This window comes from Erithacus rubecula (assembly GCF_903797595.1).
Source record: "Erithacus rubecula genome assembly, chromosome: 9".
Taxonomy (NCBI): domain Eukaryota; kingdom Metazoa; phylum Chordata; class Aves; order Passeriformes; family Muscicapidae; genus Erithacus; species Erithacus rubecula.
In genome coordinates, this window is record NC_136660.1 from 29,725,827 (window position 1) to 29,752,896 (window position 27,070).

Sequence of the window (27,070 nt, forward strand, 5' to 3'; positions counted from 1 at the left end):
TTGCTTCTGCATATGATTCAGACTAAATTTTTTTTTTTTCTCCTAGCAAGTGAATCAGGATATTTAGGCCAGCAAAAGAGACCTGTGTCCCCTTCCTGCATTCCTTCCCTGCCACCCTGTCTTTGAGTCCACATATTTCAGCACCATTTTACAAGAGAGAATAGAGTCAGATAAGCAGTGGAACAGATTTACAGGTCTCCTGATTCCTTCTCCCTCACTCACAGAGAAGCTGACTGTTCCACTAAATCAGATGTGTGCATAGCTTGAAATTAAAGGACTGTGCCACCACAAGAGAAAATAGATATAAATAAATCTACCTCTTCCTAATTTTTTTGTGTTGGTTTTGTAAACCAGTTGCTTCAGGTGACAAGAGAGTGAACATACTGAGAGCTGTGAAGCAGTTGTTAGGTAAGAGTCCAAATGCTGCAGTTTTGTTTTTGATTTTGCAAAAACCAACTGATAGACTTTCTGTACAGTGGAACTTGCTCTGGCAACACATGGGGAGCCACATCCATGAAAGGGGCCATCCATCTCAGGCCTGTGTCATATATCAGGGGTTTAGTCAGGCTTTAAAAATGCAGTAGAAAAGAGAGATGCAGTGAGGACTAACCACTTTGATTCTTTTTCAAAGTAGTGCTAGTGAGTGCTGGTGAACATACCTCCTTCCATGTCCTAGTGCACCACAGTGACTCAGATTTATTAGAAACAAGGGAGGGTTTGTTAGATAACATGAGAACATTGAAAAAAACCCCTCTCTGATGCTCGTCCCAATAAGCATGGAGTCAGAATCTCTGCTCTCCATGTAGATGTGTAACTCAGACATGAGCAGAGCTCAGATATCCCCACTCCCTGCACTCAGCCACATTTATGTGGCTGCCTCTGGTCCACTCCACGCAGCTGAGCTGGAATAAGCCGTGTGGCAGCTGCTGGCTGGCTGTCCCTGCTCCTGCAGGGGCTGCCTGAGCTGTGCCTTTGCCTGCCAGGACCGTGGAGAGCCGGGGCTGCACCGCTCATGAACACTAGGTAGCTCCATGGGATTTCCAAACTCCAGACTGATCTGTCGTAACTCTTTTTGATAAATAGGTTTGCCCTTTCAAGGATTAAATATTTGAAATTATACAGGACAACATCAGCGTGCTGGAGTCATACTTTTGCCCCACAGGGCAGCGCTGTGGGTGACTCCACATATCTGGAGGGTACATACAGATATAAGATAAAAGAGGAGCAGTAGAGCTGTTGGGTGCACGGGCCAATTTCCAGTGCAACTCACACTTGAGCTCTTCAAGATCTGCCCTCTTCAGTCAGGCACCTCTATGAAAATAACTCACCAAACACTGCCAGTGCTCCCTGTGGAGTGTCCCATGAAGGTAAACCCCTCCCCACTGCTCAGTGTCATCCCGAGGTGCAGCGGGCACAGCGATGTCCCACTGCTGCTGCAGGGAGTGGTGCTTCACAAAATGGGCACTGAGACACATGCCTTCATTTGTCCTCTGGAGAGAGGAGTTGCTTGTAGCATTAAAATCCTTCTGTGTAATAAAAGTTCTGTCTTCCACCGTGAGCCACGTTGTGATGTTTGCATTGTCCTTATGATGATCATTAGTGGGGGGCTGGGCAGGGATGGGAAATGCACTTAGAACTGAGCATAATCTGCTCTGTTTACATCACTGCTTGCACAGAAGAGTTCAAACAACAAGCAGGGCAGATGCTCCTTAGGAGCCTCATCTCTGCACTAAGGCTCTGGTTTCCAGGAAGCAATTTCTCCCTCAAGAATTATTTAATCAGAGAAAAATCTTCCGGTACTTACAGACACAACTGCTGCTGTATAGAACTTGTATTACAAAGAAAGTAACCACAACATGGAAGGCTCTGAAAGCTGAATGTTTTTCTGGAGCTACAAGAGAGAGAGAGAGGCTGTGGTAGATTGTACATAGCACTGCCACCTGCTATGCAAAATAACTTTCAAAGGTCAAACCTTTGACACTTAATCAGGTACAAAAGGCATTTATTGTAGCAATTTTACCCTCGAGGTATTATTCATTAAATGCATTTCTCATCTATTTCCTATGTTCAGAAAATGTGCTAGGCAGTCTGCAAGCTCTGCTATTGCAGGTCATTTCTGTGTGGCTGTGAAAAGAAATAAATTGGTACAATAACAAAAAAGAACTAAAAAGTAGTGTCTATGCTGCACTTACAAGAAGGTGCATGTTAATTTCATTTACTTCATGTGGATTTAATCAATGCAAATACAGATGGGGAAGAGTGTCAGTGAGAGTAATGGGTCCTTTTTATTCCTCTTTCATTGCTTGACCTGACGAATCGATCTACCCCGTTGCTAGGAAGATCAGAATCATGCTGACATGAGCATCTGTCCTATGTAGACAGGAGAGAGTTTATGTTGTAATCTAGCGCTTAAAATTCACAAACTTTCCACAAGTGGCTGATACATCACACAGCTCCTTACAAGGTGAAAACAATGGTGTGGCAGAAGAGATGGGATTCCCTCGGGTTCTTACGTAGGGGGCTTTTGAGATCCCGAGAAAGGCGAGAAGCCCCGGTCCGAGGAGAAGGGGAAAGACGAATGTGGGCACCTGCGGGAGGGTGACAAGCGCCAAGAGCCGGGCCGGGGAGCCCCGGGAACCGCGGGCGGGACAAGCAGAGCGCGGGGATGGAGCCCCGGGGGATGGAGCCCGGGGGATGGAGCCCCGCGGGATGGAGCCCCGGGGGATGGAGCCCGGGGGATGGAGCCCGGGGGGATGGAGCCCCGCGGGATGGAGCCCGGGGGATGGAGCCCCGCGGGATGGAGCCCCGCGGGATGGAGCCCCGCGGGATGGAGCCCGGGGGATGGAGCCCCGCGGGATGGAGCCCCGCGGGATGGAGCCCCGCGGGATGGAGCCCGGGGGATGGAGCCCGCGGGATGGAGCCCGGGGGATGGAGCCCGGGGGATGGAGCCCGGGGGATGGAGCCCGGGGGGATGGAGCCCCGGGGGATGGAGCCCGGGGGGATGGAGCCCCGCGGGATGGAGCCCGGGGGATGGAGCCCCGCGGGATGGAGCCCCGCGGGATGGAGCCCCGCGGGATGGAGCCCGGGGGATGGAGCCCGCGGGATGGAGCCCCGCGGGATGGAGCCCCGCGGGATGGAGCCCCGGGGATGGAGCGCGGCTCCGGGGCCGGGACCGCGGGAGCCCCGCGCACCGCCCGCGCATCCCCCGCTGTGAACACCCACCCGCACGGCTTGGACGCTCTGTCCGGCGCCTGCCCGTGCCCCTACCCGTGCTCTCCCCCTCCCCCAGGCGCACACTGGCCGTCCCTCCCTGGGCACCCTGCGCGGCCGCGGAGCCGGCGCCAGGTGCGGCGGGGCCGCCGCAGGACTACAGGTCCCGGCGTGCCCAGCCCGGCGGGGCGGCGCCTGCGCGGGGCTGCGGGGCCGCTCCGCGCTGCCACACCCCCGGGGAGGGCGGCAGGAGCGCCCGAGCCCTCAAACCACCGGCGGAGCCGGCGGGGCGGAGGATGGAGTAGCGGGGCGCGGCGGAGCGGGCGGTGCGGGGAGCGCCGCCTCCGCCCGGGGAGCGCGGGGGAGCGGCAGGGCAGGCGGGGATGATGCGCGGGGGGACAGCGCGCTAGGGGCAGGAGGCGGGTGGTCGCCCGGAGACTCCGCACCTCGGAGTGACGTCCTGCTGCAGTGCCGCTGCCCGAGCTCGTCAATGGAGCTGGAAAACATCGTTGCCAACACCGTTTTGCTGAAAGCCAGGGAAGGTGAGAGAGCGGCGGGAGGGGAGAGGGGGCCGGAGCATCCTTGGCGCAGTCGCCCCTCCGCGGAGCGATGCCCGGTGGGGATGCGCGCCGGTCCCGCCGGCGGCGGCTGTCGGGGTGCCATGTGGCTGTGCCGGCGTTGGAAACGGCTCGTTTGAGACAGAGCCCCGGTGAAAATGAAAATACCGCTGGTTTTTTTGGTTTTGTTTTTTTTTTTTTTTCCCTGTGCGCGGGGGTTTGGGAAAGGAAGTGAATGAGATTGCGGAGATTACAATATTCACCCATCTCTTCCTTCCCCCTTCCCGCCTCCCCCCCTCAAATCTGGTCCCACAGATTGTGCTATTTCAGCGTCTATTGTTAAAGGTCAGCTGCAGATGCATTCATTCAAAAGGGCTTAGCAAATCTGCAAATAGCTTTCCGCGCCGTGTGGTGAGACCGGCAGGATCGTATCGCTTCCCCGTACAGTCATTGCCTTATTCGGCGTTATTAGGTGAGATCATGTTGCTGCAAACATGCCCATTGTTGAGAGCGTGTTTGTCCCCAGCCGGAGCCGGACAGAGGGGCTGGGGGGCTCCGTCCCCGCCCGCGGGTGGCGCGGGGGTCTCGGAGCAGGGGCTGTCCCCGCCGCCGCGCTGGGCACCGGGGATGCTCCGGGCGATGCTCAGCACAGGGAGCCCTGAAAAGCCGCTCAGCTGCCGGCTGCGGCGGGGCAGACCCGGCAGCATCCCCGTCCCGACCCCGGCAGCGCCGAACCACCGGTGGATCGCGCTCCCGGCTCTTGCTCTCCCCCCGTGGGCAGCGGACGCGGTTTCCTCTCCCCGCGCTGGCGGAAATGCTCCCGCGGCCGCGGGGCGCTGGGCACGGCGGGGCTCGGGGCTCCCCGCGCAGCCCCGGCCGCCCGCAGCATCCCTCCGGTGGAGCGGGAGCGCCACGCACAAGCAACACGTCTCAGGGCTGCGGCATCGCTGCCAAGACGCGGTCGCCGTCTGTCTGCTCCAGCCCATTTTTATGTTTGTGTTTATTTACTTGCTTGCTGCTTAAAATAAGGCATTTTTCCAAGCCCTTGCTCAGAGTTTCTTCCCTGGAAGCACTTGCTGGACCAGGCGTTCTGAGGTGCGGTGCAACCTGCAGCCAGCCCGTTCTCCGCCGGAGCGCTGGAGCTGCTGCGAGCGGGGCTGGGCTCGGGTGGGCTTCAGCTCCGGCCCCTCTGGAGCTCTGCGACCACGAGCCAAGAAAGCAGCCTTCGTTTTGTAAGAGAGATCATTCAAACAGTCCACCCCTGGAGCGAGCCTTTTGCTGGGAAAATAACTCAGATTGTAAAATACTGTTTATATAACTCACGGGCTGTTGAACTTTTGGGGCTTAGCTAAAGAGTAAAGTCCTGAGATCCTCCCAAAAAAAGCTTTACAAATATTAAGGGCAAAGGTGTTGTCCCATTCAGCAGATTAGTGAATTTTAACTTTTTGACTTTTGACTGAGATCTTTTATTTTCTATTGTCATTTTTAATGTTGTTTAGGATGTAGTTGTTGCTACCAGTCGTACAATGCTGGTTTAGATTTCAGCAGACTTTAAGAATACTTTAAAGCACTGGTATTAATTACAGTTATTGTGTGTTGTTTACAGAGCCGATATTTTGTAAGTAATTTTAAGTGTGCCACTCAGTTTCATGGTCCTTTTCCACCATTCTCAGGAAGATGGTTACAATCATGTTGCTTTATTGTGTTACAGTTGTATTAAAGAAACTGTTAGCTATTATCCAAATGGCAGAAATTTATCAAGATTTCCTCCAAACTACATTCTAACTGTTCTTTAAACCATGTATGAACCTCCAACAATATTTTTTCGAGGCCTGGTGCTAATTTAAAGCCCCCCTTTTTTTTTTTTTTCTTTTTTTGAGATATGAATTTTTAAAATGAAGAACAAAGGACAAATGATGTACCTGACACCAGAGCCACAAGTATTATTGCTACATGTGATAAGTTGCCACACTTCAGTAATTGTTGCAAGCTATTGCGAGTGAAGTTGTTCTAAAATTTGCAGCAAGTAATTTTAAGTGGTTTTCATTGCAGATGAAGAAGGCAGACAACATATGTAAGACCAAGAGTAAAAGCAAATATATTGAAGATTATGGTGTCTAAAAATAAGTTTGTTCCAGGTCCTGCAGACTCCATCAGTAGATGTAGCTGGTGAATGTGTAGCCTAAGCCAAGTACGTGCCTGTGTGTTTCCACTTGTGGAGTCAAAATTAAAAGCTGTATTAGCTCAATCACATGCTGGCTGGTGCCTGCAATGTGGTCCTTAATCTTAGGAGAAGAAAAATGATGGGATCCACTCTGCAAATGTTAGTAAAGGCAGAAATTTTGTCAGCATTGCCAGGGGAACACAAACCTACTCTCAGTAGCAAAGGGAATGTCAAAGGGAGGTTTAGGTAGAGCTGCAGTGTGAAATGCAGCAGTGAGGATGTTTGAGATAGTCAGAAGTAGAGCTGAGTGGCCACCACAAATGTTTCATAGCAAATATTAGTTTAAATTTTGCAACTCTTTTGCTCTGGCCTTGGTAGTTTTTTTGTTTGGTTTTTTTTTCTTTTTTTGCCTGTGGTCCCTTGTCTAAGTTCTCTCACCCCTGATGTAAAGTGAGCTTTTTAGCTGAAATACCAGGGGGCAAGTTTTATAACTGCTACACAAATACTTGCACTTAAATCCTGATGATTACAATGAGAAGCACACCCAGAATTAACTGATGCCATGTGATACATGAGTAATCTTATTAGAGCAACAAAAAGAGTAAATGTGGTTCACATACAAAAATGCATTTCAGTGAATAATTTTGAGCAGAGAATAAATTTCAGGAAATTTTAATATTTTTGCAGAATATGAAGGTTTTGACACAAAATTGCACATAAGTTACATGTTATACTCAGAAGTCTGTCAGTTTGAACATCTAAGAATGGAGATTTGCTGCATTTGAAAGTACATTCATTATTTATTAGGAATAAATTTATGCTGTCTCCTCAACTATAATTTCTCATTTCTTGAATGCTAAGTCTTATTTCACAAATCACTAATCCCTTTTCAGACTGAATAGAAAATACATCTGGTTTAATTATAGGAATCAAATAGGTATTTGGGAACTATCTAGTATTGCCTGGGGAGAAGAATAAGCTAAGAAGGGAAGACAAGAAAGATGGGAGTCATCAAAAGAAAATCAAAACAATAACAGTTGCAGTCATTTTGGGTTGAGTAAGAACCCCAGATTAGGAGGTGATAAAACATTTATCTGGGTGTTCATGGCATCATAGAATGGTTGGGTTGGAAGGGACATTTTCCACCATCCCAGGCTGCTCCGAGCCCTGTCCAGCTTGGCCTTGGACACTTCCAGGGATCCAGAACTGCTCTGGGCACCCTGTGCCAGGGCCTCACCACCCTCACAGGGAGGAATTTCTCCCCAGTATCCCATCCAAACCCACCCTCTGTCAGTTTAAAGCCATTTCTATGACCTTTCTTTTCATCAGCCTGCTTGTTCCTGAGTCTCAGCAGAGGTGTGTGAGGCACAGCATCACCCAGCCATGAGTCCTGGAGATCCACCAGGCTGCAGCAGTGACTCCAGCTGGGGCTGAGTCCCAGTTCACTGTCCCAGTCTGTGGTTATTTGACAAAGGGCATCATCAGAGACAAGGAGCCAGGAGAGACCAAGAGCTGAGGTCTCAGAGGAACTTTCACTGTCCTAAACCAGAGAAGATTTCAATTGTATCCACAGACATGAATCTCTTCTTGCATGTCAAAAGCAATAAGCTGATAAAAGACAAGTCAAACAGGTTGTTATGAAAAATAAACAATATGGTCTGAAAGCAGGACCAAGGCATGGTAATCACCTGGATATTCTTCCTCATGAGCTGTTCTTTCCTAGCCAGATCAGCCTTCCCTGATGTTTCCTGCTGCTTCTGTGGGCATGAGCTTCCTCAGACAACCTGAAACACATTTCAAAACACAAATACAACCTGACTCTGAAATTGCAAAATCCTTTCAAACTTTGTACAAACAAACAGACAATTCTCACCACTTTGAAGTTTTAATGATAACTGTGACGTCTAATTTAGTCATTAGTTTTTAAAGCAGCCACTTTGGAAGATGAGCTGAAGCAGAAATTTTACCATGTAAAAGGAAAAAAATTCCTCAACCACTGAAACACAATGCAAATGCTTTTTCCCCTTTTTAGGTAGTCTGGAATTCTAAAATAAGCTTATTTATGGCACCCAAGCAGAGCTTGTCTATTGGCCTAGACAAAAGGGATGACCTTTTATACTCTCACAATTTTTTGATGAGTGCACACTGATGCCATATAACATGCAAAATGTGCCTGTTCATAAATTGCTGTATTTTTAGCTTGCTTTTGCAGGATGATCACAAGAGAGATTTGTGTGTGTCCGTATTGGCAAAAGACTAGCAATAAATCCTAAACATGAAGTGTGATTGCTTTCCAAGAACTTGGCTGCAGAGCAGTTGGAAAAAGGGCAGGAGAACAATGAAAAGCATATTTTGAAGGAAAGAAGGTGGCTACAGTGACAGCCAAAACTCCATGGAGAATATGGTTATTGCAACCAGTGCAATGAATGCAGAATCTAAGGTCCTGTCCTCCATCCCTTGAAGTAAACCCAAAATCCTTTGTATGGAAAACATTTTAAGCAGAGGAAGCTTCCATGTGGTGTCTCAGTTTAGTTTTCTTTTTAGAGCTGTAATAGCTTTCAAAAAATGTATTTCAAGAATGGAGTCAGCCATTGCTTCAGATGCAACAGGGTGCTTTTAAACAGTAATTTAAAAAAATTAGTTTCCTGGAACCATTTCTTTCTGGGAGAAAAAAAGGTACCTGGAAGAGTCAAGACTTCCTCATTATATTTTAATCAAGGAAATTCAGAAAAGAGGATTTTTCAGGTCTTTCTGAAAAGAAAGTCTGAATCATTCAAAAATTTCTTTTCAGAGAAGAGAATTGGTTCTGCAGCCACACTTGGCTTAGGGCAAATACGTGTGTGTAGAACTGGCTTGAAATATATTTCCTGTTTTATATTTTTGATAGCAGGGCTGATGCAGAGCAGGGTAGAGCTTTAGTTAGCAGAGTTTAGTTTAATGGACACTCTGGGGTTCTCCAGTCTGCATCATGGGCAGCAGGGCTGGGGATGTGGCAATGCTGGAGAAATCAAGAGCTCTTCCATCCAGACTTTTTCACTGGGAGAGACCATGCTCCTTCCTGTGTTGTTGTGTGGAGCTGCTATGGCCTGATTGCTATCTGTCTTGTTGGGTTTGTAGGCATTTAAAAAATATTTAGTAGTGAGCCAGGTTATTAAGACAGAGAGCCTATTATGTAGTAAAACTTTTAGTACAAATGTTAACTGTGGAGGTTTGAGTGGAACTACTTACATCTGCTCCATTAATCTCATGGGATTGCTTTCCTCCAGTGCAAAATAATAAATCTAAGAAGAGACTGCCTGTCTCTGTTATCAGTATGTTCTTTTTCTGAGAAGGTTTTAACTTAGTGTTGCTGAAATTATCCACTCAGGAAAGAATTTTCAGTACTTATACAAGACATTGACATAACTTTATGACTCTCTTTTTTTTATTATTAGTTAAGAGTACTCTGAGAACTTAGTCAAAAACACCCCAGTGAGGTGGTTTTAGTGATGCTCTGCTGAGTGTTGCCAGAGCAGCAGCACATGGACCAAAGTCCACAAGTTGTGGTTTTGTTGTTCAGCTGCCTGATTCTTCTCCCACACTGGTTTTCTGCCGGAGTTACTCTGGTTTGTATTGATCCAGGGAAAGCTACAATATCACATCAGGATCCATATTGTTGCACTGAAAAACTTTAAATGCAGATTGTTTTATCAAAGCAGGTACTGTGCTTATGTAAAAATCCAACCAAATAAGCACAGGTTCTGGATAAAAAAATTGGGAGATAGGGATCTAACTCATGCTCATCTGAGATCTTCCCCTGCATCGTTATTTTGAAAATATTCTGTATTCTGTATGAGTTTTTTTTTTGTGTGTGGCAATGGGGAAGAAAAGAATTGGTTACCCCCCTATTTTTAATGGCATGTAATCTAAACAATAACAAGATGATATAATCCTAATATTTCTTTAAGACCACAGGATGTGAAATTAAATTAAAAGGTCAGGAAAATAAAGAACCCTGTAGTTTGATTACACTCAGCTGGATTATCTTTGCAATTATTTTCCTTGGAAGATTTAAAAATGCATAGGGCTTTGTGAAAAAGATTAAGTAGGGGAACCAAAATTAAAGTAAACAATCTAAAGAAAATATTGCAAAGATGATGGGTATTTTACTTAATTAAAAAAAAATGCACCAAGTTGCCTGTTAAAAATGAAAGGATGGAGCAAAACACAGGTGAGGAGGAAGATGGATGAGACTGTTCAAGTGGCTCAGCTGCTTCTAGCTCATATAATGTCCTTTCATATATAGTTAAGAAACTGTCAGAAGCAGTTATTCAGGGGAGAAGGGCAGGAAAGGAGCAGAATTTCACACAGGTACTCGAGCCTCTCTTCAGACCTGGGAGCAAATAATGCAGGTAGTGAAGGAAGGCTGGTTGTCTGTGTTCCAGGATGAGAGTAGTTATTCACAGATGAATTTTTGGTAGTACAGCCAAGGCTGAAAAATGTCTGTATCCATCCTTTCCAGCACCTAGGGATGTGTTTGCTATGCATGAGTAGTCCCATGGACTTCATGGGCACTGCTTGCTGGCTGGAAATGCATTTTGTTTGTGCTCAGGGATCAGGCAGCTCTCATTGCAGCAGAGCTGTTCCAGGCAGTAAAACCACATGGAGAGAGCTGAAGGGAAACCACTGGAAGCCACTGGGAAAGGCCTCCTACGTCATCTTGTCCCTGGTCTGCCATGTACTTTTTAAGGTATGAAACATTTTGGTATAAAAATGCCTCCATTTATGGGTCTGTCTCTCTAGATTTTTTTTTTAAGGAGCACAAGAAATCGATTTTATTTTTTTTTTCCTAGTTACATTTCCCTTGCTCCCATCTCCTTCACTCATGCAGTCCCTTTTGTACAGCTTTCATTTTTCCAGGTACTTTCTGTTCCTCCAGCTAAGGTCTTGCCAAGTTGAACAGGATTTGTTCTTTCCTTCTTCCAGCCTTTCAGCTTGGGTGCCCAGCTGAGATTTTGTGCATCCAGCCCTGAGTTTGAGTCCCCTCCTGGCTCTGGGTTCCTGGTGCCAAGGGACAGATTGGCCATGGGGGGAGGCTGAGCCTGCTCCTCTCCCTGCCCCAAACCCAGCCAGAACAGCCCCAGTGCTGGGCAGGACACACAGGGGATCTCATCAGGGGATTTCTGAGCAGTTTCTCCCCCTGGGGTTGCTGGTGGAGCTCCCTGTTGTCCCCAGGATGCAGGGGAGGTGGTTAATAAGCTGGAGCAGCTATTTTTTTTCCTTGGTTGAGTATTCTCCTGGGTCCCATTGAATGCATGATTTCACTATGAGCCTGGCTTTTCCTGGTAGGCTGAGGTTATGTTGCAAGTTCTAGAAGTTACTGTATTTTTCATACAATACCTCTATTGCTTCATTACTCAAAGAGTCTTTACCTTGTGTGGGTGTGGAGAATGATGACTTTTTGGGTGCTGTTTGCTGGTTCCCAGTGCTCCTGAACCCATCCCTTTTTCCTAGCATCATTCTCCCAGTGAGTAAATATGGATGATTTTATTTCCTCTCCCTGTAGGAGTATTCTAAACTTTTCTAGACCAAAATTCCCATATTTTGTTCTTCCCATTCCTCTGTCTAGTTTATTTTCCCTATCTTCTGTTTCTGACACCACCTTTGAATTTGAGAAGTCTTTGATGTACTGTTTAAAACACATTTAATTAGTTTGGATTAAATGTCAGTTTCCTGGCCACATGTAAGGTTTTATGTATTTACACACTCCTATTATCCTTGGTTGCTCTTTGGTCAGTGTTTAGTCTGCGTGACAAGGCTCCTGTCTAAAATTACTGAAACTGTTCTTTTTTTTTTCCTCTCCATGCATGTGTTATGAGAGACCTTCATGCCTCTATAGGAAGTCTTTATTTACAATGAAAGCTTTAGACTCTGCCTGCCTCAGAGCTCTCCCTCAGTTTTATCTTGTGTGTCCCAGGAAAGGGCTTATCTGCCAGGGGAATGGAGAAATTCTGTAACATTACAGTGCTGTTCACTTGGCAGCATCTGCAGAAGGCACTGATGGAGGATCTCATCTTGTGGGAAAAAAAAAAAAAAAAGGTTAGAAAAGGAGAGAAATGCAGCTGGAAGAAGAGGAGATTCAGAAACAAAGGGAAGATGTCAGTGATGCCAAGTGAAAACAGCACCAGCGAGTCCTCCGTGACACTTCTGTCAAAATATTCCTGTAGGCAGTGCAAGGGAGCTGACACCTTCAACAAGCACATGAGCTGGAAAGAATGCATGCCAGGCTAAATCATCATTTAGCCAAGGTTGCCAAAATATCTGTGGAAGATACAGATATATGTAGATATGTATTCATTCATACTGGTGTTGTTTAATGCTTGTCCTTAGCTTTCTGCTGATTTCATCTTCCCTCTTAGGTTAGATTTGGGTTCTTCCTGGGGATGAAGATTATACTGATAATCTCTTTCAGCCAATGTTCTCCCTTCCATCTTCTTCAGTTTTGGTTGCTACAGACTTGGTCTCTTTATTTTCTGGGTCTTTATGAAGGAGGAGAGGTTTTAGTGGGAAGCACTCTGGAAATCAGTAGGGTTGTTTTTGTAAGGGTGATCTTGCTACTTGCACAGCAAACCTTTCTCCTGCAGACATCAGTGGAACAACCTGCTTCTCCTCTTCTGTTGCACAAAAATGCAACTGCTTCCCATGCAAGTTTTGCAGAAGAAATTTTACTTGGCTATTAATTATGGAAAATTAAGGGAATCTTGCACACTCAATCTTACTATGGGAGGAAGGACAGTTGCCCAGTGCAATATTTGGAAGCTGTGAAAAAGCTTACAAATACAGGAGTTTGGACTGATCTATGTATAAACCCTTTCTATCTCCCCCCCCTTAGCAATTCCACATCTACATTCCATCTTTGAATCATGGTTTTTTGTTTTCTGAGGATGCCAAATTATAAATCATACGTGGAGTGAGAATTCCTCATGAGCACACATCTGGGAAAGTTTGTGCTTTGTTTATTTCAGCAGCAGCAGAGTTTTGGGAAGAACTATGCAGATGATTTACATATGATGTAAGGTTTTCTCAGGGTCACCATACACCTGTCCTGTTGTGTGTTTGGTGTGCATCTCCTTTCACTCTGCTGGATGAGAGACAGGAATGGTTCAGGAATGAAAAAAACCCACAAAACTTTAACACTCAGGTTGGAAGAGCTGGTGATGGAACAGAAAAGCATTTGAAGTAAATCTCCTTGTCACATGTCACTGATGGACAGTGAAAAGCAGCAGGTGCCTGTGGAAAGGTGTAATATCACAATATCCACAGTCCCTCCTCAGGCTGGTTTTTTCAGCTCCCATTCAAGGGACTTACTGAGCAGAGGTGGCTTTACCTTGTGGGACTTCACAGAGGCATCTACCCTTTGTGAGTTTATTTAATCCATTTTTTTTTGGATCACATTTCTGCTTTTGGCCTGAGCAGCTTTCTGTGGAGATGAGTTCCATCATGTAACAAAAGCAGGCAAGCTTCCCCACACGTGTCCTTCACGAGGGACTTGGTCAATGGATGATTTATGTTTTTGGCAGCCTCAGAAAACAGTCATTGTGAAGACATGGAGTGTCTTGGAGGGGGAAGAAAGGGAATTATCCACAAATCAATCAAATATTGCTGGGGGTTTGCTGTGTTGGTTTGGTTTTTACTTTCCTTGACACGTTGATTTCAGTGTTCCTGCAATTTATATTAGACCATCCATGATTTTATAACCTTTTATCATGTGCTCTAATAAATAGTGTATCTCCAGGCTGAAAGGTCCAAGTCTGTCATCTCTGTTCCTTTGCATCTTCCAGTTCTGTCCTTTTTGTATTGGGTGACCAAAACTACCTGGCACTGGTGTGCACTGTGGGCAGTGGCACAGTGATGCTGATCACTTTGTACTTTCTTCTTGTCACCATTTTAACTTGATGTTTGCTTGTGTTTTTTCCCCACTGCCACAAGTATTCACTACTAGGCCCATTGATGGTGACCCCAGAAATTTGTCTCCTGAGCTGCAGTGTTTAATTTGGAGCCCATTGTTTGGTGGATATGGCAAGAGCTGTTTTCCTTCATGAGCAATTCTGTGCTGACACAGAATATAGCTTTTTTTTTTTTTTTTTTCTTCTCCTAATTTTTAAGTGATTTAGTGCTGCAAAATACTCCTGCAACTCTTTGCAGGCTGTTTTTGTTACAACTGTCCTGAAGAAATTAATCTTGGCAGAAGATGCCATCTTGTTATTTATCTCTTTTCCAGACCATTTTTAAATACACTGAATCCTGTTGCAGATCTCTGTGGCACCCTGTGAGCAGCCCTGCTTCACTGTCAAATTCTTATCCCTGATTTTCCATCTTGTCAACTGCTGCTGACTCACAGCAGGGTCCCCTCTCCAGAAACAGTTTAGTTTCTTAAGAATTGTTGGGAGGGTCATTGACAAAAAAAAAAAATATCACTGTTCAAAAGTGTCAAAATCCACCTGCCCAGGCAGATGTGAGTAAAGCCAACTTCTTCCAGAGGTGGGGAGGAAAAGGGAATGAGAAATGTAGGAATTTGCCAGCTGATGGCAGTGTTTGAAGGAGCCATTCCTGAGACAAGTGGAGATTGGCAAAGAAATGAGGGTTGCACCAAGGGCTGAGGGACAAGGCCCCAGGTGAACACTCTAAAAATGGGCACTGTGAAATGTCCCCATCAAATGTGAGGCTGTTGCAAGGTCAGTGACCAGTCCCAGTCCCCAGAGGAGTGTGATATCTGCCAGTGGCCACGACACACTGAAAAATGAGCCCAACCCAAATCTCTCCCCCCATTCCCAAACCCTGTCTATTATGGGCACAAAAAATAAAAATAAAGAAAATGAAAGGTGTTTTCAGGTAATTATTCTTCAGGACCTGTACACTAAATACTTGCCTCTGTCCATGCATGCATGCACAGGATCAACCTCTTTCATCACACAGCCTAATCCAAAATCTCCAGCAGGTCTTGGGACATTTGTTATTCTGGCTCATGCAGACCTCCAGCTGCAGAATGTTTATTTGGCTGTGAAAAGTCTATGAAGTAACAATCTTTGATGGATTCAGCATATTGTTTTCTCTTCCTTTTTTGGGATGTTGTTTGCCTCCAGCTCTCTTGGGAACACATCTCTCTTTTCTGTGTATCATAAATACCAGAGGCCACAAAGGGCTGTGGAGGTGGCACAGGTAGGAGCACTGCACAGAGCTTGCCTAAAAGTAATGCTGTAATGATTCCAGCATGTTAATGTTTAACCTTGCCAGCATTTCAGGTTGCTAATAATTTATCCTTGCTTATTAGTAGCTTATGACCTGATTAATACCACCACACTGGGATTGTTCATGGAGGCAAGTGAAGGAAGTAAACTCTGGCTCTGTCAGCATTGTTGGGAAAGCAGATAGGGAAATTTATTATTTATTGAGTGACCTCTCCAAGACCTTTGTGTGGTGGTTGATATAAACAAACTGGTAATTGCAAAGAGTGAAATAAGTAGAAGGCAGCTTTTTAAAACTTACGGGTGTGCTGTGTAAATGACGCTTCCAGGACGAAGTTCAAGTCTGTATGTTACAAATCTATTTCAAAGGGATTGTTGGAATATATTTTTAAGCAAACGTTTACCAGCTGTGTGAAGGCATGAAGCTTGTTTAGAAGCCCAGAAATATTTTACAAGGTGAAGACAGAGCATGCTTTTGTTCAGAGCCCCTGACCTAAATTTTAAAAAATACTTAGTGATTTTTTTTTTTAAAAAATGTATATTTCAGCTTTTAGATACAATGAGCTGAGAAGAAATTAAAATAGATGTTAAACTCTTAAAATGTGCATTCTGTGCAGAGAAGAGGTAAATGTGAGAGGTCTGGCATGTTTCTGGCCACATACCCAGGAGGGCAGGCAGCAAAGCTTTGACCTCTGCCCTTTGCTGTCTCTGTGTTGTTATTGCTCAGATCTTGGGAAGCAGCTTCACATCTTGAAAGGGGAAATGTGGAAATGCTGCCTGTGTGAACCTGCCAGTGCAGGTGCCAGCTGAAGATGCCATTTTATAAACACTGAAGCAGGTAATAAGTTTCAGACATGTACAGTCCCATAAGGTGAACCATTTGTTGACAGAGGCAATTTGAGTAGTTGCTCATCAGTGAAAGTAAATTCTTTACATTCCTGGCTCTTGCCTTCTTATATTAAAAAAATCACATTTTGTGTAAATAATTAGAGGGCCTGTTGCTTAATTCCAGCAGATAATTGTGGGAAGATTGTTTTTTAGGGAGGTTTTGCTTGTTTCATTAAAAAGGTGATGAGATTTGCAGATGCTTCACTAACATAGATATGCACTATTACTGTTATCTTTTCATCTGGACTGATTGCAAATCACAGTGAGTGATTTGTGTTTAAAAAAACACAAGTGATGTATTAACTCCTCTAATATCTCATTGCAGATGAAGTTTCATTTGATCTTAGTAGATAATGTTCAGCTGGAGGATAAAGCTAAGTGTTGGGATTGCAAAATTTTGCACAGGAGTGAATTTTGCTTTTTATAAATCTTACTATTTTCCTCTAGGGAGGGGGAAGAGGGAGAGAAATAGCTTGACAGGAATCAGTTGTTTTGATTTAAGAGAATGTGAGGAAACGGTATCTTCCAATAAATACAGATTTTATTAAAGTTAAATACTGTGACAAATAGTTTAGACTTACAAAGTCAGATTTGGTATGTAAGCAGAGCAACTCCACTGAGATTTGAGTGCATTGCTAAGATTAATGAAATATACTTTGTAAAGAAGGGCAATGATTCACTGAGTAAAAATAGGCAGCATCTTAAAGACCTTGTAAACACAGCTATTAATTTTACAACTAGAATCTTATACTCTTTGTCTTAGTCTGAGAATAATGCCACTGCATTCCCTGGAACTATTCAGTGGGTACAAATTCAGCTCTTAAATAGATTTTAAATAGATTCTGACAGTGGCCACGGTTGCATTTTTGTTTGTGTGCTTTGTCCATGCTTTGGAAGAGCTTCATGACACTTCTGCTGTATAAAATATTAATCTCTTCCCTCTTAAGCCATCACCCACACCACAAATCCTGCCTGATACACTTGCTGCAGACAGTAATAGCAATACAAAAGGAGCCACAACTGACATGCCTCTGCTCTTCTACCTACTTATTTCAGGATTTAGCAGTCTAGAAATACTCCTTGCTGTGAGGCACTAAGTCCCCCCGTTTTTCATTGTGCTTAAAGCTTAGCTTGATGCTGTAGTTCACCTTTGATTTGAGGGAAGGGGAATCTCTTCCCCCTTCTCTTCCATAAACTCAAGTCTGGTAGTTTTTATTCATTCATTTCAGTATGAGAGAGAAGCTTTCTTTAGCTTGACACAGTTCTGCATTGATCTTTCCACCAGCTCCTGTTTTATGCCACTGTCTTGATCTTCTGCATGAAGTGTATATTTGTTTTCTTTCAAAAGAAGGAAGCCTCAAAATTTGGGCAGGAGGCAAAGACTCAATTCAAGCTCAATGATATTATTTTTAATGGTACATGGCAAAGTCCCCATCATTTTCCATTGAACCCACTAGCCATGAGTGTATTTTTTTTCTTCTAAGCTAAAAAGCTCAAGAAAGCATATTTGGTGCCAATTCCTTTAACTTCTGAGGAATAAGCCAAAGGCTCAGCTTACTGTTTCTGCAGGAATATTAGTAATCACTTTGTATCAATGGGTAAGCACAGACATCACAAGTAAAATTTACTGTGTGAATTCTGTTGGGATTTTAAAGTTTTCTCCTCACTGTTATGATTTACTGTTTTTACCATTCTTGCAGGGTCCAAAACCTCTATTTTTAGACTAAAAGCAAGAATCCTTAATTCATGTCCATACAGTAACCTGCCTATGGGAAGAATCAGTCCAGTTGACCAGATTGGCATCTGGGTATTCAAGGCCTAATCAAAAGCTTAGGCTTTCATGTCAATCTGTAACAACAGACCTAAGTGTAATTTGTGCTCTGACTCAACCTTGTTTTTAGCAGTGAAAGAGTGTTATTTGACAAGCAGCTCTTTTTCTGGCCAGGGTAACCCACATACCAACCCTGCAATGTGGTGAGAAGTGATGGGATGTGACCTGTGCTGGTGAGCACTGTGCCATTTGTAAATGTTCTGTCTGTGGCTATCTACATCTGCCTGTTCTCTTACTGTACATGCTTTTCAGGAAGACTTAATAGAACCTTTTGGGTGAAGTGCAGATCCCTTAGAGGATGCTGTAGCTGGGCTTTTGAGTGGTGGGAATTGCTTTTCCTTTGCTGTATCCCAGTTCTGCAGTGCCAAGGGGCTCAGCCCCTTCCCTGTCTGCTGGGAAGGGGCAGGGAGAGGGCTCAGGGTATGGCCATTTCATCCAGCCCCTGGGAGCAAGAAACTTCCAGACCTAGGAGACACATCAGGGACTCACAGCTGTTTAAGAGGGCTCTGGGATCACTTAGAAAGTGAGCAATTTTTTTAAATGTGAGTAAATGCTGCACCTGGAAAGAGGAAAGGACTCAGGAGGCTGAAACTGGAGTGGAGGAGGCCACCAAGCACCATTTACAGTTGTGTATCCCAGCACTGGCACAGGAGGTTTTTTTTTCTTGCCTTTTAAGTTGTGATAGATGAGGCTGGAGAACAGGAGGATGATCTCTACCACCAGTTAACTTGGTGCATCTGAGTCAACTGTTTAATCTTTCATGGTCAAAATCTCCTCTGCAACAGACCTGTGTTCTGTAAAGCAGCTGAACTTAAGGATCTAATAAAGGAATATTAATGCAGGTGTCTCCGTTACATGGAAAACAGAGTATGCAATGACGTTCCCTTCTGCTGTGGAGCAGCATGTGGTTTTTATTTTCTGTGTATAAATCAGCATATTTTATTTGTTTTGTAGTAATTTGTAATACATGGATCAGTGTATTCTACAGGAACTTACATTAATTATTCAGGAATATCCCCTGTTTAATTGTTAGGACTAATTTTTCAGCCTGGTTCTTCTATTAGCTGTGCCATGTAAGCAAATTTTTAAAAATGCATGTCATCATTAATTATCTTATGGAGAAGTCATGATTAATGCCACTCTGATGTCTAAGCAGATCAAGGAACATTCCTATAGCTGACACCCTGGAAACTTTCCCTTTGAAGTCACTGTAGACTTTGGCTGATTGAAAGCCTCAGCACTATGTCCAGGTTGGTCTTTCTTCTCAAAATTAGTTAAACCAGATGAATTATTTTTGCTTCTTCTTGATTTTTTTTTCTTGAGATGAGTGCATATCATGTTCTTCCTGAGACACTGAAACCAAGTTTACCTCCCATTTTCTTAAGTATTTTACCACCAATGTTTGTAATTTTTCTTTACAGGAATGGCTTAATGAAATTCTTGGAAGTTTTCTGAAAGCTTTTGAAAATCCTGCTTTGCTTTCTCAGTTTTGGGCAGCTCTGTGCTGACGTGTGAAAGGGAATATGCACATACCTGAAGGGTGATAGCATTACTCCTGCAAAGTTTATAAGCTTAAAATAAGCTCACATATATTGAATTCAGCAACAGTTAAAAGCATATAGGTATGGAAAGCCTTATGTAGGCACTGAACCTTTCTCACAAAGCTGGCTGCTAGGGGCTATGTCGACAGCTCAGTGATTTTACAGAAGTGACCATTAGTGTTTCCTGTCCTCCTTGTGAACTTTCAAAATATTCAGTGTTTACCTCTGATGATAGTAGCAGTGCAGATGCAGAATCCCTGAGTGCTGCTCAGAGCTGGCAAGAGCAGCTTAAAGCTGAACTAATCTGTGGCTCCAGGTGGGCAGAGGTGAGGAGCAGCCCCTTGCTTGTGGTCCCCCAGAGCTTCTGAGCCAGAGGCAGCAGCAGAAGGTCCCTGCAGTGACACTGCACTCACAAATCTCAGCTCCCCACTGCACCAGCCATTTGCAGGAGAGTAATTCATGTTATTTCACCTCTTGCATATAACCAGTTGAGAAAGTCGTCCTCTCATGCAGCTTCAAATTCTTGTAACCAAGAATTTGAGATTGCAAGTAATTCTGCTTTCTGGGAAAGCATTTTGCTGTGAGGGGAGTGTGTGGCAGTTGTAGGGCTGCTGGTTTCCTCCAAACAATTTACCCAAGCAGATTAAGATCTGAGATTTTCCAAAGTACAAGTGCAATAAAATGCAGTGGAAAACAAGAGCTCCTGCTATACTGTGGCTACCTACTCACAGGGGAGTTGAGACAGAGCATGCTGCCCACCCCATCTGACAGCAGTGGGATTCAAGTCTTGGTTTGCACCAACAAAGTCATTTACAATAAAAACCAAAGAACTGCTCTGGAAAGCACTGAAGGAATTACTTTACGTGGGAACCTACAGCTTCTTGGGGGAAGGACTAGAAAAAAGGAAGAGAAAATGCTGAGGCCTTTGTTCCCAATGATAAAAGCCAGGACTCCACGTGCTCCCTGCCAGGGAGGCTCAGCAGTGCTGGGTGGATTGGGCTCAGAGCAGTGCCTGGGGCTCCCTCTGGCTAAACCAGCTGCAGCTTGGTGCCACTTGTGTGCCACTGCCACTGCCTTCCCTGGGGCTGTGTCACATACCAGCCTGCATCAAAAAAATAGTGCTGATAGCCAGTTGTATTTGCAACCTGCCCTTTTAAAGGGAGTGAAGGTTTGCAGGCAATTTTAGGGCTTGGCTAAGCTTTACATCCACACAGGTGCCTCCCTGTGATCTGCAGAGGTTGTGAGTGAATGGCTCCCAGCAATAATTGCTGCCAGTGAAATATGGGGCTAATAAATGTCTGCAGTTAGCAGCAAACTGAATAACATATTTTAAATAGTAAGAATAGTGTTTGAACTCCCATAAGTGTAGCAACATGTAGCTGTAGACTTTGTTAATGAATACAGTGTAAAATTAAGCATATGGAAAATATTTCCATTTCTGTTTTCTGATTTATAACTTACTTTAAACACTTAGGGACAATGTTCTTTCCTGCAAAGGAAAATGACTGGTGCATGGACAGGTTATTAAAGATATTTGATTTTCACCTTTGAATATGACTTTATTCCCCCAACCCTCATGTGTGAGGAAATGTGTGCATGTGAGTAGCTCATCTTGTTTCAAAGTAGAACACATCTGGCTTCAGAGTCCACCTCTGAAAAGTGACTTAGAAGCAAAACCTGTAAAAATTTCAAGAATTCTTCTTAAATCTTTGTATCATTAGGCAGTCATCTCCAAGTCAGTCTGCTTTAAGGTCTAGTCTGGGACCTGTTTCCAAAGTATATGAACACCAGTAGGTTTTGCCAGTTGGCAGCCTGGGACCTGAAATATCTGTTATTACTTAGTGCAAGTACACCATGCTACAGACTGTGATTTAGAAGGCTGGTGTTTGCAAATCATTTATGAAAACTTTCTTTTGTTTCGTCTTGTAAAACTTTGTAATTCAGCTGCTGCCCAGGGTGCTGTTAAGCTTGGGGGTATTAAGTGTTGCAATGTTTCTGTTTTAAAATCACAGTTTTAATGCATTTTAGGAGTTTCAAACTCCACAAGCATTCTCAGAACATAGAACATTTCTCATTACCAAAACTGATGCTGAAATAAACTATTAAAAAAAAAAAGAAAAAAGTGAGTAACTCGGCTGAGTCTGTGGTGTCCTATAAAACCTTTCAACTTGGGGAATGGAGTGTGTGTGTAAGGAATAAGCTCCCAGGCTTAGGACAAAATGTTTTGATCCTGCTGATGCTGCAGAGGCAATTCTTTCTTAAATACTTTAACATCAGTGTAACTGGCATTTTGGCATCACTGCCTTACATTGCTCCATGTCAAGTCAGGGTATTATTTTACTTGGTTTAGGAAATGTGTTTGTGCAGCTTCTGTTTTTGAATGATATCATAGACTGGGTTCCTCAACCTAAGACAAATACCAGTGGAATCTGATGGAAAATGCACAGCCTTAATAGATGTGCTGGTATGCCCTGTTGAATTTTGTTGTTGTATTTATTTTGCTCGGAAAGAGAAAACAAGTAATTAGCCAAGAAAGCTCACAGCTGCATAGCACACTCCCCTCTCTCCTATATACACACAGTCTATTGGTATACACAAAACTGGCACTAATGAAACATAAATAGATCCTTTTCCTGTATGGAAAAGACTTCTAGCATTGAAAGGGAATGAAAGCAATGGGATTCTTTGGAAATCCTAGTTATTTGGGTTCCCAGTTTGGATGATAGGCTCTGAAGCCCTCTGTGGTTCCATACATGGCATGAAATCTTCCTGGGTTGCTTGAGGTTTCTTTTTTTTTTTTTGTTCATGTGTTTGTTTAAACCTGTTGGGAGATGGGATCCTTTTTCTGGATTTCTATAACAACATTATTTGCTGCTTCCAGCAGCACCCTCCTCTTCCAGAATCAAAACTCCTCTTTGCAGCCTCCTTCTGTGTTTAATAACATTCACCCCTAAACCAACAGCCAGGTCCCTGCTGCTTCTGCTGTTATCTGGCCCCATTTTAATTTCTTGCCTCAGTTCCTAAGAGCAGTGCTGTGCATGAAGCTTGGCAGCTCAGAGCAGTGCTGTTCACACCAAGCTGTTGCCCCTGCACCTCTCTCTTTCCCAAGCTAAAATAGCTCCACTTGCAGACCTGGCTGCACACCAGCTCTCAGCCACTGGCTCTATCTGTTCTGTCCCCTCCTGCTTCTCTGAGCAAACTGCCATCACATCCTCTGTCCTTTCTTCACCTGCAGTTCCTCTCAAGATCATTGTTTTGAGAAGCTCAGAAGCAATGCAATGAAGTCATGGCATTTATTTCTAGGCCTCCCTAACATTTCTGGTCAGAGATGCCTCACGTTCCAGGAATAGTAGGGTCTGCACCATGGTACTCTGTGCTCTTCAGAACTTGGAATAAAATTCAAAGAGACCTTCTGCATTTTATTTAAAAGGAGGAAAGGTGATCTGGCTTCAGATGAGACAGGTTGGATTCACTTACATAGACTTCATGAAACATGGCAGGATGCTACCCTACAAAACCCTCCCAGCAGGAACAAGCTAATGAATTCCCCATTACTGTTCTCATACAGCAGCTCAGAAGTAGATAGTTTTTTCCTTTAGTGAAACACATTTCATTTTCAATTCTGTGCTTTTTTAACAATTACTTTTCTGTTCAGGCAGTCCCTTGACATCAATAGAAAACTTCCTCTGAACACCTTAAACCTCCTCTTTGAACACCTCTGGGAAGTTCATACCATTGGTTAGGGAAGTGCTAGCCCAAGCTCAGCCCCATCTTTCCTGTTATCTAGTAGAAACCCTTCATTCAGATTTTCTGCACATTGCATGAATTTCCTCTTCTGTCTGCCTGAATTTTTGGAAAGCCTTAAACACTGGCAGTGGCTCTGCAGAATTTTTTCTGGGGAGTTTGGTAGAAGGTGAGCTGGAATGGTGAATTATAACAAGAGTAAAGAACATAACATCACATAATTCCCCAGGAGACTCAGGTTCTGCTCTCAGCCTTGTGGCTCTGTGTGCAAACCTGGGGCTGCTGGACCCTCAGCTCCACAGAGCTGCTCTCAGTGACTCCCTAAGGGCTCTTGGGGCTTAAAAATCCTCCACCTTTGTCTCAGAAACCCTTCCATTTCCAGTGTGTGCACTGCAGCAGGATAATGGAGAGTGGCTTATACACATACATTTTCAAGAGGTTTGTTCTTCCTATAGGCAGAGGTATTGTATACAGGAATAATTTAACTCCCCCCCCAACTTGTTTGTGTTTCATGGTGACAAATTTGAAAGGTACCAGTGACTAAGTTAGATAAACTTTGAAATGCCTAATTGTTCTGTTTTTCAAACGCACCCTCGCAGTAATGTTCAGTGCTTTAATAACAGTTTCCTTAGAAAGTTCAAAATGTTTTACATGTCACGATGCCAGAAAAATCGGGAAGGGAAAACAAAACAAATATGTAATTCTTAATGGGAAAGGTCACTCTTCTATCCCTTCCTCCTACCTGCTGAAAAGAGTTATTTAACTGTGTGTGTTTGGCCATCTGAAGTGGTGCCCCCCTGGAGCTTTTCTGCTTTTGGTGCGGAGAATTTCAGTCTCTTATCACAGCCCTTGGCTCCTTCATGTGTGTGGAAACAGCTGTTGCCACATCTTTATCGTGGAGCCGTGAGCAGCCACGGTGAGCAGGCAGCAGCAGGAGCCACAGCAGATTGTGGCACCTCGGGGCAGCCGTGGGTGCGTCTGTCCTGCTCGGCTCACCGAGCCTTATCTGGCCAGGCCCTGGGCCAGGCTGCAGGGAGCTCCCTGGCTTTGTTTTCTCTCCTCACAGGGCTCCTGTCCCCACCAGAACTGTGGCCCTCGAGTGCAGCGGGCAGTCACGTAAGAGAAAACATCAGGGAAAAGCTGGAGCAGGGATAAGGAGAGGAGGCAGGCTGGTGATGGGATCTGAGCTGTGCGTGCTTGGCAAGCTGATAAGGTGGCTGAGCCTAATCAGAGACTGGCCAGGCACTGTTTGGGGGGACAATCGGTGTCCCCAGGACACAATGGGAGGGGAACTACGTCCTCGCACGCACACAGAGGGAGGAAGGCTCCACTTGACAAAGTGGATATTTTAACCGCGGTTATTTTCTCCAGTTTCGCCGCTGCGCCTTGGCAGAGAGGCTGCAGATCTCTTTCAAAGCACTCAGAGGAAGTGAAGTTACAGAAAAGGATCAAAATGGGTAATCACTGAATAGCTGCATTTCCATCCTGCCTTTGTATGACACGTTGTTCTTACATACAGGCACAGGAATATGCAGTCAGCTGAGTGACACTTACAGGGAGTTAATGGCTGAAACCACTCAGAATTTGCTCAGGAGATGCCAACACTTTCCTCCTGGCTGTGATTTCTCTCCCTTTGCTGCAGCCTTTCTCGGGGCTCTCAGCTGGCTTTGCTGTGAAAAACTCTGGTTCTTACATTTTTATCTCAGGGTCCACAAGCTCTCCTGCCAGTGCCATCACCCCACCTTAGCCTCATGGTGCAGTCTGACGTGTACATGGCATCCTTCCTTGTTTTGTGTCATTTGTAACACTCAATTCCCATTAAAAACCCTGTTTTTTCTTATTTCCCCACAGGAGTCTCTTCAGGGTATGTTTTTTATCTTCTGCCTCTTGATACATTCACAATTAAAAAAATGATCTCTTGCAAAATGCTACAGCTACAAAAGGCTGGAAAGCTTTAGGACCTCTTGTAACTGTTTTATGATAAATACTGCTCAGCAATCCTTTAAGCACACCTGCACTACATCTGGCTCTCCAGTGAAGGCTAAGCTTGTTTGCCTGAGTTATTTTGCTTTTTAATTTACATACATAATTTGGACTGTTTGTATATTATATTAGGCACTTAAGAATTGTAGGCAATTCTGCCTAAACCAGAGTCACATCTTGGACTCTGCTACTGGCCTCTGTAATCTGTATTTTTTTTCTGTGACAGTAACTAGAGCCAGATGACTGAGGAAGGCGTAATGCTTTGACTGTCCCATAATAAAATATTTGGGAAAGTTTTTTTTATTTTATTGGTAGCCAGGGATCACTGGACAGCTGAAATCTGATGCTTAGCACTGATTTTTGATGTGTTTTGATCCAAGCACCCACGCATGCTTCCATAGGCTTCCTAATAACTTGCTGGAGTTACAGCCCAGTCCTGGATTATCCTGAGAAGATGAACAGCCACACCAAGGGATCTTCTGCAGGCACCTGGACAAAGTAGCTAGAGAAGCAGCTAATCCTATTCTTAGCTCAGCATGCTAGTTATCTTTAAGAGGACAGCCTTCCAGAAATGTCTGGTGACATATTTGTCCAAGGGAGGGAGGCCTGTGCCAAGATGCTGTGGGTGCTGCTGAATGGAGTTGAGTTTAGAAGGAGAAAAATCTGTGAAATGTGAACTCAAAAACACAGCTGTTGTTAAAGAAAATGAGAAGCTGTTCCCACCAACACAGATATATTCAAGATACAGATATTTTTAAAAAAATTATTTTTTAAGTATCAGGAAATTAAACAGTAAATGCTGCGGTGTCAGCCAAAGTTAACTCTACCTAATACTTTTGGCTTGGCCACCAGAGGTGGCAGCAAGCTGTATGTGCAGTTAAATGCTGTTTTTATTTCATTTCATTTTGAACTTAAAGCCCTTTATGCAGGTTAAACATTCTGGGACTTGTGCTTGACTGTCACCCAGCAGTTTGGGCTCTGTGTGTGTGTGTAACCCAGCAGTGAGTAGGTGTTACAGTCCTCCCTCTGTGCCTGCCCTGCAGCAGCTCCACATTTGCTAACAGCTCCAGCAGCAGAAACTGGCTTGGGGTCTCCCTGCAGTGCCTGTGCTGGCAGCTGCTCACAGGTGCCCATCAGATCATTGTAAGCACCAAGGATAAAAAACAAACCAGCACTTTAAGAGCAATCCCAATCCCTGGCAAACAACTGCTCTCTGTTGCTTCTTTCCAGGGCATTCAGTCTGCCACAGAGAGCTCTGCCTGGGAGAGGATGTGCAGGCACCCACCCCACACTGCTGGGCCCTGCACCAGAGCTCCCTGGTAAGAAATTTTGTGTGCTTCCAACAGCCCCAGAGTCAGATGTTTTAATCAGGAAGCCTCTCCTGAGGTGCCTGAGCCCATTTCTGCCCACTTCCCTCTGTCTGGGTGTCAGAGCCTTCCCTGTTTCTCTGGGGAGAGAGCTCTCCAGTGATAGCTCCACAACATGGCTGGGAATCTTTTTTCTCCTGTATTTTTCAGCAGTGAATGGCAGGCAGGATTTAGGCTAAGGCTGTAGTGGTCAGGATGACTTTGGTGGGCACTGGAGAGGATTTGGCTCTGGGAGTCCCTCAGCAGTGTCTGGGCTGGGGCTGACCCTGGCAGGATCTGCTCCTGCAGGACCTCAGTCCCTCAGGGCTCGAGCTGGAAACCTTCAGGTGCTCCTGCTGCAAAGTGGCTGGAATTCTAAGGCTGTTTAGGTTGTGGTGCCCTCTGAGAGAAGATCAGCATGGAGGCAAGAAGAACTGTGGCTTCTGCATTGTTTGCTTTAACCACAAGCAGAGGTGGAAGCTGATCCCTGTGGACAGGTTTCAGCTGTGCCCATCTGTGCCCTGAAGGATAAATTGCTTTGAATTCCTAAAGCCATGAATTTCAAGTGTGAATATAATATAA

The 27,070-nt window shown here is 44.6% G+C and overlaps 1 protein-coding gene across 1 annotated transcript in view; it reads left to right on the forward strand.

Moving 5' to 3' along the window:
* The first annotated feature begins 3,504 nt into the window (after positions 1 to 3,504).
* GRK5 (G protein-coupled receptor kinase 5) overlaps positions 3,505 to 27,070 on the forward strand; it is a 153,362-nt gene continuing 129,796 nt past the window's right edge. Inside the window, exon 1 of the mRNA XM_079312089.1 lies at positions 3,505 to 3,752. Within this exon, the coding sequence (XP_079168215.1) occupies positions 3,701 to 3,752 (52 nt within the window). The 5' untranslated portion in view covers positions 3,505 to 3,700. The remainder of the gene's footprint in view (positions 3,753 to 27,070) is intronic.